Raw genomic sequence first — 18,703 nt, 5'->3', positions numbered from 1 at the left:
ACACTATGCCCCTTCTTAGAATTGGGAACAAAACACCCATGGAAGGAGTTACAGAGACAAAGTTTGGAGCTGAGATGAAAGGATGGACCATCTAGAGACTGCCATATCCAGGAATCCATCCCATAATCAGCTTCCAAATGCTGACACCATTGCATACACTAGCAAGATTTTGCTGAAAGGACCCAGATATAGCTGTCTCTTGTGAGACTATGCCGGGGCCTAGCAAACACAGAAGTGGATGCTCACAGTCAGCTATTGGATGGATCACAGGGCTCCCAATGGAGAAGCTAGAGAAAGTACCCAAGGAGTTAAAGGGATCTGCAACCCTATAGGGGGAACAACATGATGAACTAACCAGTACCCCGGAGCTCTTGTCTCTAGCTGCATATGTATCAAAAGATGGCCTAGTCGGCCATCACTGGAAAGAGAGGCCCATTGGACTTACAAACTTTATATGCCCCAACACAGGGGAATGCCAGGGCCAAAAGAATGGGAATGGGTGGGTAGAGAAGTGGGGGGGGGGGGTATGGGGGACTTTTGGGATAGCATTGGAGAAAAAATATATATTTTTTTCCTTTTAAATATTCTTTTATTTCTTTAAATTTTGAGAATTTCATATATATTTGAGTACATTAAACTTATATCTTGATTCTTCTGTACTTATTATACATACGAACATATCTTTACGCTGACCACTGGGCCTGTATAATCTATCAGGGAACTTGTCCCTGGAGAAAACTGATTCTTGCTGCTCAGTGGTCATTAATTGTGTCTTTGCTCATTACATGTGGAGGACACATGCCACAGCACACATGTAGAGCTCTGAGGACAATTATGTGGAATCAATTCTTTCATAGCATCCTCCTTTTTTCCCCTAAACAAATAAAAAAATCAACATTCCTAATAATATCTTTGTTCCCTAAAAATAAAATCAGCTTTAAATTTACTATAAAATGCTAAGCATATTTTTATTAAGATAATAGCTCTTGGCCTGTAGATTTACATGGCTTCAGCTTTACTATATTAATATAATATTGCAGAGCTATGATACAGAACCAAGATTTGGTGGCAGTTAAATTAAGTGTAAAATACTGTTTAGAATCGGTAGGTAGACGAATAAAAGACAATGATGATTATGGACACCATGCCTGCATTATGTAACCATTCTATCACAGTGAGAGTTAGAAACACAAGGATACACAAAAGCAAGGAATACACATGCACACAAAGACACACACACACAAAGAAGCAGACAGGAGGCATGAGGCCTGCATGCATGAGGAAAAGCAATAAGGAACAGAGAGAAACTCTCCTTGGTAGTCCACCATCTGCAACATGCAGTGCCAAGTTCTGATACAAAGAACTCAGAGACTGACCCTTCAGAAAGTGCCTAGCTGTGCATATCTGAGCCAAAAAAGATGCCCTGCTACCTGCTCCCCCTCCTGTGGATAAGAGTCCCAACTGAGAGAGAGTGGGATTGGTTGTGAGGCAGCTACCAGGGAAGTTCTTCTGAGAGATACCCAGACTGATCCCAGAGCTCCTCTGATGACAACAACAAAGCCTGAAAAAAAAAAAAAAGATGCACCAGGACAGAAGCAGCTCAGGGGTCAGAACACCTTTGAAGAGACTCAGAATGAAGAAAGGTAAGACTGCTGTTATCTAAAATAAGGTCTCACTAGCATGGAAACAGTTGTGGCAATGGTCCAAGGATACCACAGTGTCCACTAAAGTGGGCTAGGATCAATATGTAACAATAAAGAAAAAAATGGCCATGAATTTGCCAAGAAGTTAGCTTGGCAGTGGTTGAAGGTAGGAAGAAATGGACAAAATGATATGACTATATATATATATATATATTTTTTTTTAATTGAAAGCATGCACAGGGCCTGCACTGAGAGGGGTAGGCAGACATGAGCCAAAAAGCTATATCCAATTGGTATCTGCTCACAAAGTAAAAATAAGCTTTTGCCAACAGAATTTCACTAAATAGGTTAGCCACACTTAACCACACGTCCAGCAGTAGATGGCGAACACTGCACAAACTCCATGGTATTTCCATATGCTTTTAGTCTCATATTGCTTTGTTTGGCCATTTCTATTTCTCTACCTAAATATTTATTTTTAATTGCCAGATTAAATGAAATCTACAAAATAATAAGACAAGTAGTTACGTCTAAAAACATTCATCAAAACTTCATGAACTATAAAAAAGAAAATTCATTTTTAAAAAATATAGAAAGTCTCAATATTCTCTAACCCTTTTATAGGGGGAGTTTCTCTAATTTTTGATTGGTTAAATAAAGGTGGCAGAAGCCAATCACTGGGCAAAAGAGAGGTGGGATTTCAGGGCAGGACAGGAAGAGGAGAGAGAGGATTGGGAATTAGACCAGACATGGGGACAGAAAGGAACTACAATGTAGGTTTCTCAGGGCACCAATAGTTTGTGGCCTCTGCAGGCAATGGTGGAGGCCATGGAGGATGGGGCAGGATTTTCTTCGCGCAGCCTTTGAGTTATCTGGTCAGTTTTAAAATTTAGTCTGCAGTGTTTTACTTTCATGGAGCTAACGGGTAAGACCAGGCAGTTGTTGGAGGTGGCAAGGTCAGATACAGGGTGTTCAGTGGAGCACAAGTGGTGCCAATGGAAGTGGAGCTAGCAGAGTAGTGATCTTGGAGCAAGGAGACCAAGCAAGGGGAACCGTGCTCCAAAAATTTACACACAGCAGATGACGTCCAACATGGTAGGTGAATGTTCACTATTTAGGATTCTCAGATGGATTCAGATGCAGTAAAGCAGGTCTGAAAGGAAGGGAGCAGGGTTTCTCTGTGAGAGGAGTCATGTGATGACTCAAGCATGGGAATCTTAAACAAAGGAACACAAGATAGAGTCAGCTTACAAGCTCTGAGTTCCCCTCCTGTGGAAAAGGACAGGATAGTGGCTCCAGGAGTCAAGTAAAAGCCGCCTGCTTCCTATAAGTATCTAATCATAGGATAGAATTATAAGTTTGGTTTAATTGTTCTTAAAGATAGAAGAGAATATAGATTTTACCTGACCCATGTGTGGAATCCTCCCCACAATAGAAACTGATACAAGAGTTTGGGCCCAGAGGTGCTGGGACCTCTGCTGTAGGCAGAAAGACTACAGCCTCCAAGAAAACTTACAGGGAGATTGTATGAAAATAAAATGTTCTAGGTAAAAAGAAAAAAGGGGTGGGGTCTTTCAGGGTAACTCATATTGTTCGAACATGGGCTTCACCGGAATTTTGAGTTAAATATCCTGACATGACAGATTAGAAAAAAAGCCTAAAAATAAGCTCATTCAGTATTTGCTTTGTTTACTTCATTTGTTTTGAATGAAAATGGGTATGATTTTGAGTTTTGTGGTCATTATTATTCCTCTGGGAGAAAGGTCAAGCTTAACTCTTGCGGTTACTGACGAAAGGACATGCTTAACTTGGGAGAAAGGCTTTATGTCTGTGTTTATAGAAAAGGCTATGAGGCTCTGGACCCTTTCCAGAGTTGTATGGCTCAGATATGACAGAGGAAGACCCCCTGAAGAGCTAGAAAAATTCAAGAGAACCAAACAGGAAAGGTAAAGATCATTTGTACCATTCTTCACATGGGTATTTAAATTAAATTTCATAAATATTATCAACTAAATCTTTAAAGAACAGACATAAAATAAATTTTCAAAACAGCCTTTTCTCTAAAAGTTCAGAGGTATATAATGGAAGCTTTGGGCACGGCATAGTTAATTGTAAGATTTGTGCAATGCAACAAATTTTCCATGTTTCCACGTTCTGCCTTAGTTTAACAGTTCCATGTACTGCTTCCAACCTAGATCACTGTTGTCACAAGGCTTTACAACCACAGAAGTGATTGTACAAAAGCTACTGGGAATGAGGGATCTATGGTGACAGAGACAGCAACCTAGAGCCATTACAAACTCGGTGAGATACCAGGCTATGATGCTCTATCCTCTCCTTTCTCTATTTTAACCTACATTCCCAAGGCCCCTCACATTAACATGAACCTCTACTATGCTGCCTTCATCTGCAAGAAAGCAACATAGACATGAAGACTACAAATTCAGCTCTTTACTGGATCAGCAGAACCTCTGTCTGCCTTTTGTTTCAGATGTGTAAAGGTACCTGAGTCTTACAGTGCTCAGACACCAGAAAGCCAAGAATTATACCATAAACACACAACAACATACATACTTTAATTTTTTTCAACCATACTTTCATTTTTTAGAAACAAGTTTTCATTTTCCTGTAGGAGCTTTCATTTTCTGAGTAGCTGGTTTGTGTCAGACATGAAGCTATTGAAATCTTGTTCATCATAAAAAAAAAAAAAAAATCCCATAAAATGAGACACTGGCTAGCTCACAGAATACACTGCAAACTAGGACCTTTTCTGTTTCAGTTAGGTTCCAAGGCACATGCCAGTCACATTACTCAGTCCCAAAGACAATTAAATGTTAACGAAGATTACCTTTTCTCCAAAGATGGCGAAATCGTGTATCCAAAGGCTGATTAAGAACCACAAGGCAGTATTTCAAGTTTCCTAAAGAAAAAGGAAAAGATAAAGCACACACTTAGAGGAACTGAGCCCCACCCCTCATCTGGGTCTGTATCTTAAGCTCCACGGTGGGTACATAGAGCTAGACTGTAAGAGCTGTTACCCTCATATACCTTCCTTTTAAAGAGATCATGTCAGTGGAACGCACTTTATTCAGAACGTCTCGCTCTCACATCATTTCTCTGAGAAAAGTATCATGAAAGTAGTTTATAGTAAAAGAAAAGTAAACTTTTTTGCATAATTTGAAATGTGAATTCTCAACCTTAAAATTTTTCTTTTTTTATTATTTTTTATTAGATATTCTCTTCATTTACATTTCAAATGCTACCCCCTTTCCTGGTTTACTCTCCAAAAGTACCCTGTACCCTCCCCCTGCACTGCTCCCCAACCCACCCACTCCTGCTTCCTGGCACTGGCATTCTGGTACCGGGGCATATAATCTTAGCAAAATCAAGAGCTTCTCCTCCCATTGACCTTAAAATTTTTCTACCACTACTATGATGGAGTCCCTAGCAGCTGGTTTTAGAAACTCTACCACTTTTGGAACCTGGTGGTGTGTGACTTAGGGATGAACGGGTAATAACTATATCACATTCATTCCTACTCACTCTTGTTAATAGTTTTCACTACATCCCACCCTACTTTGAACTTTCTAATATAAAACCACATTCTCACAAACACTTCAAGTATGTCTATGACTCCTTCAAACAACACTCTACAAAGTTATGGTGAATATTATTTCCTGAATTGTTTTGTAAGGGAAAACAAGCCAAGTTCAGGAAGAAACAAGTTTCTGAAGCTGGGATGGGACTCAGAAATGAATCACCTCTCAACTTCCTATGGTGAACTGTACATAATACAACAAAATTACAATGAGGCTGTTAGGAATCTGCCAGCTCAGTTCAAGCACTCCTCAGTTTCAGAAAGCAAATGATTGCTTGGTGATAAGAAAAACCATGCTATAAGCCTTTGCACTACTAGAAACAGAAAAACATAAGGTAATGAAATGTGATGTCATCGTGTACAACAAATCTTATTACTAGCTACATGCATGCACTGGGATCCAAACAAGAATAAGTTTACAGGCTATATGTGCAAGAAGATGTTTAAGATTGTATTCAACAATATATGAGGAATGCCAGATACCAGATGCCATGAATTTGAAAGAAAGGAAGTTATGGGATATGGGGGGATGCAGGGAGATGACCGGGAAGGAGGAAACAATGGAATTATACTATAATCGCAAAAGAAAAAATTAAAGTGAAAAACAGGGCAGTAGCCTAATGATGGAGGATATTAACAATAATATTACAAATGTTAACAGTAACATTTAACATGTCATTGAAATTGAACTTGAGGTACTTATGCAGTATGTGGTGCAAGAATGAGTTGAAATGTTGAGTGGTTAAGAGTGCTTGCTACTCCTTCTTAGAATTGGGAACAAAACACCCAGGGAAGGAGTTACAGAGACAAAGTTCGTAGCTGTGATGAAAGGATGGACCATCTAGAGACTGCCGTATCCAGGGATCCGTCCCATAATCAGCTTCTAAACGCTGACACCATTGCATACACTAGCAAGATTTTGCTGAAAGGACCCAAATATAGCTGTCTCTTGTGAGACGATGCCGGGGCCTAGCAAACACAGGAGTGGATGTTCACAGTCAGCTATTGGATGTATCACAGGGCTCCCAATGGAGAAGCTAGAGAAAGTACCCAAGGAGCTAAAGGGATCTGCAACCCTATTGTTGGAACAACATGATGTACTAACCAGAACCCTGGAGCTCTTGTCTCTAGCTGCATATGTATCGAAAGATGGCCTAGTCGGCCATCAATGGAAAGAGAGGCCCATTGGACTTGCAAACTTTATATGCCCCAATATAGGGGAATGCCAGGGCCAAAAGAATGGGAATGGGTGGGTAGGGAAGTGGGGGGCGCTATGGGAGACTTTTGGGATAGCATTGGAAATGTAATTGAGGAAAATATGTAATAAAAATATTAAAAATCAAAAAAAAAAAAAAAGAGTGCTTGCTACTTTTGCAAAGAACCTGATTTCAGTTCCCGGCATCTGCTAAGGTGGCTCATAACTACTGCAAATAATGACACTATTTTATTTTAGCAATTTCTTTTAAACTTTTATTTGTTTAGTTGAGTAGCTATTCATTTATTTATAATGTAGAGTGTGGTATTTGGTCAGAGGATAATTTGAGGGAGTCAGGATGCTCCCAGCATTTAGGTCCCTAGGACTGAACTCAGGCCACAGGGCTTGACCACAAGTGCCCTTACACATTGAGCCATCTGCTGGCCCAATAACACTATTTATAAGACCTATTTCATTGTTTTATTTTAACTCCTGTTTTTCTCAATATTTTATATACATATTTAAAATTATTTTTAAATTAAAATACAACCAAATGTGGTGGCACATTATCTTTAATTCCAGCACTAAGCACACAGATGCAGGAGGATCTCTGTGAGTTCAAAGGCAGTCTGGTGTACATAGTAAAAACCAAGCTTGCCAGGAGCACCTAGTGAGACCTGTCTGAAAGTCAAAAACAAAGATAACAACTGTGGACCGGTGCTGAAAGAACTGTCCTCGTTGGAGCTGGAGAGAAGGCCCAGCAATGAGGAACACTTGCCACTCTTACAGAGGGCCAGGGATCACTTCCCAGCACCAACATGGAAGTTCATTAACTGTCCTTAATTCCAATTACAAGGACTCTAATGACCTCAGTGAACAAAATATGCATACATATAAACTTTAAAAAGGGAGATATATAAGAATGCAGACTTTAAGTGTAATCTTGGTGACAGGTGCCAAGGAAAGTCCAAGGTAAATCAACCACTTAGGTGTTAGCATCAAACTGTTGAGTCTTACACCAAGCAAACAAATTATACTGACAGATGAAAACAGAAACATATCAGAGGTGGAGAAGGGAGGAGTGGGTAGGGACAGTAAAAGTATATTTTATTCGCCTGATGTATTTGTCATCTCTGAGACTAACTGCCTCTGTTTGCTAACTTAGGCCTAGTCCTAGAAGCTTCTAACCTCCATATAATCTTATCTAGACCTAGAATGTTTTCAACCTCAGACATTCTGCTGAATAAGTTCACCCTTTCTAGCTCTTTCTTGCTTCTGGCTGGCTGGTCAGCTCATCTGTTCTGGCTCAAAGCTCCTCCCAAGCTGACTTACTCAGATTGGTTTCTTTCAGATTCTGGCTGAATTGCTCTGCTTGGCCTTACACTAACTTTGACAATATGTTGTAATCTTGTGGCTCCTTCTCATTACTCTGTCTTCACCTGTGTCTACCTTGCTCCCTCTCTCCAGTCTGTCTCTTTACAACTGTCCCAATAAGATTGCCCACTCTTAGTGCTACTCTTTCTTAAATAGTTTGTAGAAGTAGCTTAATCATTCTAAAGACCTGCTGTCTGAGAAAATAAATTACATGTAGATGAAGCATAACTATGAAAACCTCTGAACAAATATTCTATACCAAAGTCTATTAAAATAATTGAATTAATAGTAGACTATAAAGAATTGATAAGTCAAATATAAGTAACAAAGATTAGTGAAAACACACTTCTGGAAAAGTCTTTCCTGCCTTCCCCCAAGTGTGAAGTGATGGTGTACTCTCCTTGCATAATAAAAATAATTACCCTTCCATATCTAAGGTGCCATCATATTGATAATAGATGACAAAGTCACTCTATCCTCTATCACCTCCAGCTTCCACTCAAATGCAATGTCCTCAGCAAAAGTAATTTTAAACAGGTGTTTATCGTCCAACATCTGAAACAACCATTGCCAAAGCCAACAGTGGTCATGTATTATAAAACCGAATAGCTAACAATCCTTTTCCATCTTGCCCAAGCCATCTCAGTCTCAGGGCAGAGTAGATAACTGGATTATCCTACTTTGTCACTCATGCTGACACCTACAGTCCTGTACATGAATCACCAAGAACTTTCTTGTCCTGTCTAAATAAAATGCTAACATCTCCACCAACATATCTGTCTTCATTCTGAGCCTGCCTTGTTCTTCCTAATAAATTAATCAACAAAACATTCATTTTTTTGTAATATTTCCCTATTCCATGACACAAGCTGCTGAATCCGTTACCTACAACAAGGATACACACACAGTAAGCACTCAATAAATCTGATGAGTAGCTCTTCCCAAACAGACTTCACATCCACGTGTAATAAATTAGCTCCAGATACCTTCTTTAATAAACACTGACTGTCCAATTTGGCCATATTCTGTCCTTTGGATGCTTCCGTAATATAATTCCTTACAAAATAAAGCTACTTCCTTCTAAAAGCAATAGGTCTGCCTATATCCTGAAGCCCTGAGCAGCCCCATTAAATGAATAGTCCATAAAGTGTTTCTGAGAGGACACCAGGAAAGAGCAACAAGCACTCATTTTGCTTTCAAACAGCTAAGTGGTGCTCTTCTCACTATATCTCACATCTAAGAACCAAAGATAAGCCACAGAAGAACAGCTATTCAGTAAGAGCTAGGAGATACTTGCATTGAGAACAAATTGACTTTTTTAAGCTAAATATATGTTTATCTTTAACACCTACTTAAGAAATCAAGGAATCCATATAACATGCATTCAGTCCTATAAATTTGGCTATATAGCTGGTTATTATCGCTCATGTTTTCAGGTTGAAAGTGAAAATGGATCTGAAAAGGTTTGAATCAATTTCCATACGAAGGCATTATCTCCCATGATGCAACAGAAATGACCCTGACTATGTATAGCTACTATAAACTCGATGCCACTATAGATAAAACAACTGAATACATTTTCACAAGAATCCATACAGGCTATGAATGTATGTAATATGTTATGATTAGTAAGATTCTATTGTGTAGGAAGTAGGATGAAGAGGACATAAGCTGGCAAAGTACTGAATTTTCCTTGCTATAACAGAAGGCCACCTACAGAATGTTTTCTTCTTCACTTTGCAATGACTAGTGATATTCTTTTTCCCAGTAGACATTTTCACTGTATAACTGAAATGAATGAAGCTTAATTCTTCATCTAAGCATACTGGCATCTCTTGAAGTGCTGACAGAATTCAAAGCTCCATCAATGGTCCCTTGCCTCTGTGACCTGAACCATAATAAACCATGTTTCCTGCCAATCAAGAAAATCAATCACTCTCCAGCAAACTGTGGACAAAAATGCCATAACCCTAAGGGTTCATCATAAAGTCCTAAGAAATTATAGTCCATCACATCAGTTTTGATATGTTGACAGCTGGGCCCAAAAATAATACTCTTCATATTTGAAAAATCGGTTCTGAAGATTTCCTAAAGAGAAAAGCTATGAGTTTAGAATGTGTTTATCAAACAAACACAGATATAGCCACTCCTATACCCAACCATCTCTAACCACACACACATACACACACTCTCTCTCTCTCTCTCTCTCTCTCTCTCACACACACACACACACACACACACACACACACACACAAGTAGAATCCCAACCACGAACAGTAGAAAGAAGGAAGGCAAACCAGACTACTCATGGATCAGAAGACAATGCTTTTCCTAGGCGTTCTATTTGGCATTGGTAAGTTTTAGTGAGGACTGTTTAGCAGACAGATAGCCTCCAAAGCTTCCAGATTGCACAAATAACATCATGGAAAACAAGTACTTATTAAACAGGGAATGTTCGTTTCATTTTAAAATATTTCCTAAAAATTATTTTACTTAAAAGTTATCTCAATATTTAAAATTAAAATACGATCAAGTAAAGCTAAACTGTATATACTTATGACCAATTGAGACTTTCAGTTTGAGAGAGAAAAAAGAAAAGCTCTAGTTTCAGAGTATTTCCAACAGTCCTTTAATTGGCATCGATTGCATTCCACATTATTATGAGCTCAAAGTACTTCTAGATTAAAAATCATTGTGCTTTTTGACCAATTTCTCTAAGTAAGAATTTTACAGGCAAAAAATCTGGAGACTGAATGGTGGATGAATTCTGATTAACTAGTTCATGATATAAATCATCATATGCATAGTGTAAGAAGTCCAGAACTAAAGTATATTTTGTTAATGTCACAGTCACCATAGGTTTTTGATTTAACCTGCTGCTGGAAGAATAATGAACAAGATGCCAGCATCTGGGATCTGGCTTCTCAGATTCCCTGTTACTGTCTTCTCCCCTGGTGAAAAGAAGAGAAGTGAGAGATAATTACCACGTATCACATGGCTGAATGGGGCAAATCTAGTCTAGCAGGCCATGTCTATAAGGACACCAGGCCCCATGAGAACATAAACAAATCAAATGCTCTCCTCTCAATGCTGCTACCTAGGATCAACTTACCAAATGAATATTCAGATGTAATTGGACCAGTGTGTATACTTTTAAACACACTTGAAACTGAAGATATTTCAAAAGTATGAAAATTTGCATAAAGGCTGGCTTAAAAGTATCTTCTGAGCAAGAAACAAAGCAGAAAATTAAAAAAAAAAAAAAATCACCTGCATCATTAGTTAGCAATGCAATGCAAGTGCACGTGCTTACTTACTTCCCATTCCCCAGCACCCAACACTGCCTGGCACACAGTAGCTGCTCAGTAATACAGACCCAACGCTGGACTGGACACTCAACAGAAGGTCCTCTTTGACAGGCCATGGCAGGTATCAGGCGTCCAGACGAATCCAGCGCTACTCCAGCATCTGCCTACCACTCCACGGACACACTAGGTACCTTCCCTCTTTTTCAGGTGCTCATTCTTAGTTTCTCTTCTGTCTTGAATAAACTTGAGAACACTTCACTGAATACACCTATGGGGCTACCAGGTGTGGTGGTGCACTACCTGAATTCCAAAACTTGATTCTGAGGTAAACAGATCTCCAAATTCAAGGCTAGCCTGGTCTATAAAGTAAATTCCAGGACAGCCTGGGATACACACACACACACACACACACACACACACACACACACACAAATCCAGTCTTGAAAATAAACCAACAAAAGAGCACGGGGTCTACAATCACTTACATCTCTGCTGTCACTCATTAGCCACGTGCCTTTGAGATACTTGGCGATTATTGTTAACATCTCTGATTTTACAATCCAGTGCAACATCATAATGGAAAGTCAACTGAATGCCCAAAGAGTGCTAGCAACACTGAGGAAGTAAACTCTCAGCAGATGGAGTTTTCTCCCCCAGCACAGACCTCGTTAGCTTCAAACCTGAAGACAAGATCTTACTCCCCTTCACCATTTGATCCTCATCTACATTAATGAGTTTTTTCTTCATCAACATTTCATAACCTTTAGACATACATAAAGTGTAGTCTGATAATCCCTATTGTCTTCAAACATCCCCAGAGGACCTGGGAAAAGGTGAACTAATTTCTAACATGAATTTGTGTCCCTTGTTCATGGTGCTGTCAACTGTGCTTCTAAAACACTAACCTGCAAAACTGGAAAGGTACATGTGCACACTAACAAAACTATCTTAATCTGAGGGTACTCTCAACTCCTTTCCAATTAATCTTTAGGATTTTTGTCCCTTACAAACTTGGCTATAAATAACACTACACCTTGTAGGAATGGGAACAATCTTAAAATAGGTAACGAGGTAAACAGGGAAGAAGGATGAATGGCAAGCTATAGCAGGTTCAATTTGGAAGCCCTCCCTTGGAGAATCAAATGGTCCAGTTCCAAGTCAGCTACATACTGAATTCTATTTCTGTCCATGACATTCTTGTAAAGTCACACACTGGATCTCTAGGGAGAAGACTAAAGTACTCTTAAGACTTTCAGGGAAGGTTAATTATAAAAAAATACCAATTGATGCCAGTACCTGGAAGCCTTCCATATGAACTCTGTCTCATCAGCATCCCTCCATCCACACACACCTGAAATAATCCAAATGCAAAAGAAGGACCACACAGAGATACTGTAGGTTTTTTCAGCAAAATGAAATAATCACTTATAATTTTTATGAATAATATAGTTCACTATTTTTCAACATATCTCTGCTTTGTTTGTATATTCTATATGTAATCATTATGTGCTCAGGATCATTGTGGGGTACACATCACCCTGCTACATGACAACTTGTACTATTAATACTTCATATGCCAAAACATATGAAGAAAAGGAAAACAAATACAAAACGAGCCTTCATTTTGTTCCTCGGAGTTATTAGAAGACACGATGTGACTCTAATCACCAATTTGAAAATGAATGTTTTTGCACATTTCACCATCTATACAATTTATCCTGATGCATTCAGAATGTGCTTGCCATCACAGAACTGACTGCTTAGTTATGGTATCATTCTTCTTGTGTTGCATAAACTAATAGGGCAACTTACATAAGTGGCACCATAGATGCAATTACAGCTGGTACTTAAGATATTCATGCTACTAGGCTATACCAGCATTATGAGTATTTATGAGTTGTAGTAAGGTTTAAAAATAATTTGAAGCTTGTGGGATAAAGGTGTCCAGTTAAAACATCAGCTATTAGCAAAGAATGTTTGTCACCTATCTTTATCATTTGAAAGCCATGATTCTCCACTGATATCATAATACAGCTGGTGATATACAGATTGATATTTTGGATCCAATGAAATAAATGGATTCACTGTGGTAAAAGACTGAACACAGCAGACTCAATGTGCCAACTTTAAAGAGACCACAGAGGGGAAATCATGGCCTCCACAGAAGAACACTGCCAGGAAGCTCATGTTAGTGTCTTAAAGGATGTAAGTATTCAAATGAGGAAGTACAGTATGCAAAAAGCTACACCCACCCACATGCCCCAATACACTGAATTGTTCATAGACTAACAAAGTAGTAGAAAAACTTTAGTGAGAAAGATATTAACCACACAGAAAATGAAGTCCATCCACTTTAAGTAATGATCACCAGCCACCTCTTGCCCTCATTTCAGTTGAAAGACTCAAATAATGTATTTTATTTTAAATCTTCTCTGCCTTATTGTTCAGGGTAAGGTCAAGGTGTGCTTTAATTTATATTAAGATGAAACAATTCTTAACTTCTAGTTAATCCGCTCATTTACTTGACCATTATGAGTCAGCAATAGGAGCTTCTGAAATGATAAATCCCTAAAACAAGCTGATAATTCTTTATGTATAAGTCTATGAATGAAGTCTGAAGAAGACAATTATTTCTGCTCAGGAGTACACAAAACCCAAGGATTTATCCATTAGCATTGGAGTTCTAAGAACCAACACAGAAAGTTGCCATTTATCCAGACACTTGCTTCCTCTGAGCTCTGATGAAGAGGAGCCACAAGATAGGGACCACTGAGGATGTAATTAGAACTTTTTCCTCACTGGTAGCCTCAAATCAAGGAAAAAAAGAAAAACTGCTGCTTTATTACACTGTAGCACACTGCTATGTAAACTATTTGCTATACATTAATTACTTACACATTAGTACACAGCCAGTAACAAGTTACCCCATAAGAAGGAAACTCAATGGGAAAAATTCTATTCTTTGATGTATTCTAGTGCTTGGAGCAGTGCAGAGGCTCAGCAAGTCATCAGTAAACACAAGAATAAAAACAAAAATGTATACAACAAAGTATTGTAGAAGCACTCTTCCATCTTACCCCAACAAATCATAGGGGAATCCTATTATTTTTTTCTATTTGGGCACAGAGAAGACGAAGGCTTAAAAAGAAAAGTTACTTGCCTGAGGTAACATTAGCAAGCTGCTGTACAAAGCCAGGCTCTTTCCTATCAAAGTCTTTCTTTGCACAGCCCCTAGGCTTCTCTTTCATAACTCGGCTGATGTCCTATTTCAGAACATCTGTGAAATTTCACTTAGAAATACTTGGAAAAGCTAAATGAAAGATTCTCCTGGCCCAGCCCCACCCCCTCCATTCTGGAATATCTACTATCATTTTATACCTTTGGCTACGTGTCCACCTGCCTGCCAACATGTGTAGGTCCAAAAACATAACCTGTCTCAGCCCCTCGTCCAAGCCCACCATCCCCTTTGGACTCACTGTCATCTGTGGCTATGGGCAGAATCCCCTTAGTTCTGCTTCTGATACCCATCATAGAGTTGACTCATAAACCCTGCTTGAGAGAACTCCAGGATCTCCCTCCCCTGCCTGAGAGCCCATCACCTACCTACCCCACCCACTAGACCAATATGGGATTTCTTAGAGTCTAAACCCAGAGTTCCAACAAGAACTTCAGATATGGAACTAGTTAAAGACTCTGTACCAGACTGACCCCAAGACTGAAACCAATCATTAACTATCCTTCTGATCCATAACCTCTCAAGATGGGATAAAAACAGCTAACCAATTGAACAGGCACCCAATAAAAATGAGACCAAGTACCTATGAAGTCATTATTTCCCTACTACCAAAACCACACAAGGACCCAACACAAAATGATATCTATAGACCACCATCCCTTAGAAATGAGATGTAATGATTCTCAATAAAATACTTGCAAACTGAATCCAAGAACACATCACAAATAGTATCCACCTTGATGAAGTTGGCTTAATACCAGAGATGTAGGAATGGTTCAACTAACACAAATCAACAGACATAATCCATCACATAAACAGAAACAACAAAAACCACATGGAAATCTCATTGGATGTAGAAAAGGCCTTAGATAAAATCCAACATCCTTTCATGTTAAAAATACTGAAAAGACTACAATGTAAGGGACATATTTCAATATAATAGAGGTAATTTACAACAAACCTACAACCAACATCATCCTAAGCACAGAGAAACTTAAAGCATTTCCACTAAAATTGGGAACAAGACTGATGTCAACTCTCTCCATATAGTACTTAAAGTCTTAGCCAGAACAATAGGGGAGTTGAAGGAGATCAAGGGGATACAAAAGAGAATGGAAAAAGTCAACGTATCCTTATTTGCAGATGATAGAATTTTATACACACACACAAACAGAGAGAGAGAGAAAGAGAGAGAGAGAGAGAGAGAGAGAGAGAGAAAGAGAGAAAACAAAAACAATTCTGAATAGTAAAAGAATTCCCAGCAGTGTCATCCCAGATTTCAAGATGTACTGTTGAGCTATTGTAGTAAAAATGGTATTGGCATAATAAACAGACACGTTAATCAATGGAACAGAACTGAAGGCTCCACACATCTATAGCATGGATATATATGGATGAACACACATATACACACATATAATTAAAATATACATTGGAGAAAAGACAGCATACTCAACAAATGGTGCTGGTCAAACTGATGTCTACATGTAAACAAACAGAAATATAGACAAATCTAATAATCTGTACAAAATTCAACTCCATATGGACCATGGATCTCAATGTAAGTGCGCACACTGAATATGATAAGAGAAAATAGATAATTGACTTGAACTAAATGACTCAGGAAATGGCTTTCTAGACAGGACTATGAAAGCACAGGCATTAAAACCAACAATTAATAAATTGGGATCTCATGTGAGGAAAAAGGAACATTTATTTATTCCTAGGGTGAGAGTAAATTTGCATAGGTACTATGGAAATCAGTGTAATGGTTCCCTAAAAAAAAGGTGAAAATAGACCCATCAGGAGACCTAGCTATACCATTCCTGGACATATAATCAAGGACTCTATTTCCCAGTACAGAGACACTCGTTCATCCATATTCATTGCTGCTCTATTAATAACAACCAGAAATTGGAAAGAGCCTGGATGTTCATCAAGTGATGAATTGATAATGAAAATGTGGTGTATTTTCACAATGGAATATTATTCATCCATGGAAAAATGAAAACTTCATGTAAATGCATGATGCTAAAAATAACCATCCTACACGCGATAATCCAGACTCAGAAAGACAAACGCTATGTGTTTCTCTTATATGTGGGTTTTAGCTTTTAAATTTTAGATCTATACATTTTATTTTGAATAACAACAGAGTTGTAACTAGAAAAAGTCTAGAGGATTCTCTACAAAAAAAAAGAAATGGGATATAGTGTCATAAAGAGATAAAGGTAAAATTAGAATAGGAGGATTAAACAGGGGAATGAGAGAGATGGATAAAGAGGAGATGGTGTGGGAAAACTAATGTTAAAGGTCTTTTGAAAAGCCATATTGAAAACTATAGAAGATTCCTAAAATAATATACATATATGAAAGGACTTTAAATAGAGTGACCAAAAAATTCAGAAAGCAATGCTCCAACTAGAAATCTTGGGCTACCAAGAAGAAAACAATAACAAACAAACAACAACAACAAAAAAAAAAAAACCTTAATTACCAAGCATGGGATATATCATGTTACCATGTTGAGTCACTGGTCAAGAGGTCCCATTGACAAACTAGCAACCTATTAAGCTACAGCCAAGTTACTATCTAATCCCCACAACCTGTGAGTAAGATTCTGTTTTTAAAGACATCATTTACTTGTGTCATCAGACATGGAGAAATCGACCTACCGGCCAGCTAGAAGCTTTATCCCTGAAGACAAATGTTTGTAGTGCTAGAAGGTATTGTTCATGCTTCTGGGGGAGACACTTAATCACTAATTTCTTCCAGCTATGAACTTGTGACCTATATTAGCAATCTGACTGCAAGATGTAATGGTGCAATAGCTGCACAAATCTTTGGAGAATAACCAATCACTTTTTGATTGATCTGAATTTAGGGCCAACTTTTATGAGATTGAAAACATGCCTGACACTGTAAAAGGAGCCAAGAGATTGAGACTAGATAGCTCATGGACCAAGGGTAAAGCCTAATATCATTATTCTGCTGAAGGAAAATAGTAATAGAATAACTCCTAATGACATACTGCTATACCCATAGATCTGAGCCGCACTCTGCCCACATCAAAGATTCCTGAGTGGATAGAATTAGCAGAGATCCACAACAGGCCAATGTGTAGAAAGTGGAAGACTTTTGAAGAGTCAGTTCAAAGTTGTGTAACTTCACCAAACCCCTCCCTTCAAGGCTCAGGAGTCTATGAATAAGTGGAAGCAGAAAGATCGTAAGAGCAAGATTTGTAGCTGATTCCAAGATAAAGTATCTTCCAGACACAACAGGGCTGATGCACATACAAAGTCACAGAGACTGTGACATCTTGTATATGATCTGCACTAGTTCAATTTAAACACAATGCCAGCAAGAAAAGAAGGGGACACAAAGCCCCACCACTACCCAAAAAGATATTTACAATTGATCTCTGCTAGGAGAGGGAAAATCACTTTTCTCCAATAGACTGACATTGAATATTTCGGCTGCATTCCAAGACAGGCTCATGCTCAGTGTGTGTGTGTGTGTGTGTGTTAGTTTTTGTTTTGTTTTTTGTCTCTTTACACGTCTTCATTTTTTTGAAAGAGACAAAGAGAACATGACATATGATCAAAATACATTATGGTTTATAGTCAATAACATATGAAAATGTAGAAATTGAGATTGTTATAAACATCAGCACATTCTGATGTGCCAGCAGTACAACATGCTGTCTATGAACCTTTAAAGATGCAGAAAAGACATAGAATGTTATCCACTCCAAAATCCTGCACTATGGAATAAGTGCAGTTTGAGCTGGCCATTAGAAGACAGGTATTTCTTAAACACTCTCTGCACTCCTCATAGTTTCCAAAAATAAGACACTAATTTCTAAATATAAAAGGATGTTCTCCTTCACTTTGAATGAGGAAGGACAATGCACTAAACATCCAAGATGACCATAGGTCTTTATCATCCTGAAGATGGAACCTGAGAAATACAGCTAACAAGCTTCACTAAATTGCTCATACTAGTATCAGTTTCCCTTTTGACTTCCCACAACTTGCATCCTTAGAGAATGAAGGCCTTTTTCTATTATAAAAGTTATCTCTAAAGCCTACTGCACTTGGTGAAAGATAAAATATAAACCTAATGGCTAAGCCCAAGTTACTTTCCTTGAGTTTTTTTTTTTCCATGTACAAAGATATAAAAGTCAATAGACTTTTGCTTATTCCTCTCTTGTCTGTCTCTTGTTATAAGGGGCCTCACTAAGAACTAAAGTAGCAGGCAAGTTACCTTTTTCTTCTCTTAGAAATCTTGGAGATAATGAGCAATTTGAGTAAAGATTTAATCATTTAAAGATATTATTACTTGAATACC

The 18,703-nt window shown here is 38.4% G+C and overlaps 1 protein-coding gene across 5 annotated transcripts in view; it reads right to left on the bottom strand.

Moving 5' to 3' along the window:
• Positions 1 to 18,703, bottom strand: part of Tpk1 (thiamin pyrophosphokinase 1) — a 328,195-nt gene that overhangs the window by 275,669 nt on the left and 33,823 nt on the right. For 4 of the 5 annotated variants that reach the window (XM_021164683.2, XM_085840651.1, XM_085840653.1 and 1 more), the window contains one exon: positions 4,492 to 4,563. The exons of the other annotated variant lie outside the window; for it this stretch is intronic. In XM_021164683.2, coding sequence (XP_021020342.1) covers positions 4,492 to 4,563 — 72 coding nt within the window. The remainder of the gene's footprint in view (positions 1 to 4,491; positions 4,564 to 18,703) is intronic. 5 annotated transcript variants of the gene reach the window in all.

Source organism: Mus caroli, unplaced genomic scaffold, assembly GCF_978045245.1.
Source record: "Mus caroli unplaced genomic scaffold, Mus_caroli_1 scaffold_7, whole genome shotgun sequence".
Classification (NCBI taxonomy): domain Eukaryota; kingdom Metazoa; phylum Chordata; class Mammalia; order Rodentia; family Muridae; genus Mus; species Mus caroli.
Note: the sequence above shows the minus strand (reverse complement) of the source record. Positions and strands in the feature narration are given on the sequence as shown.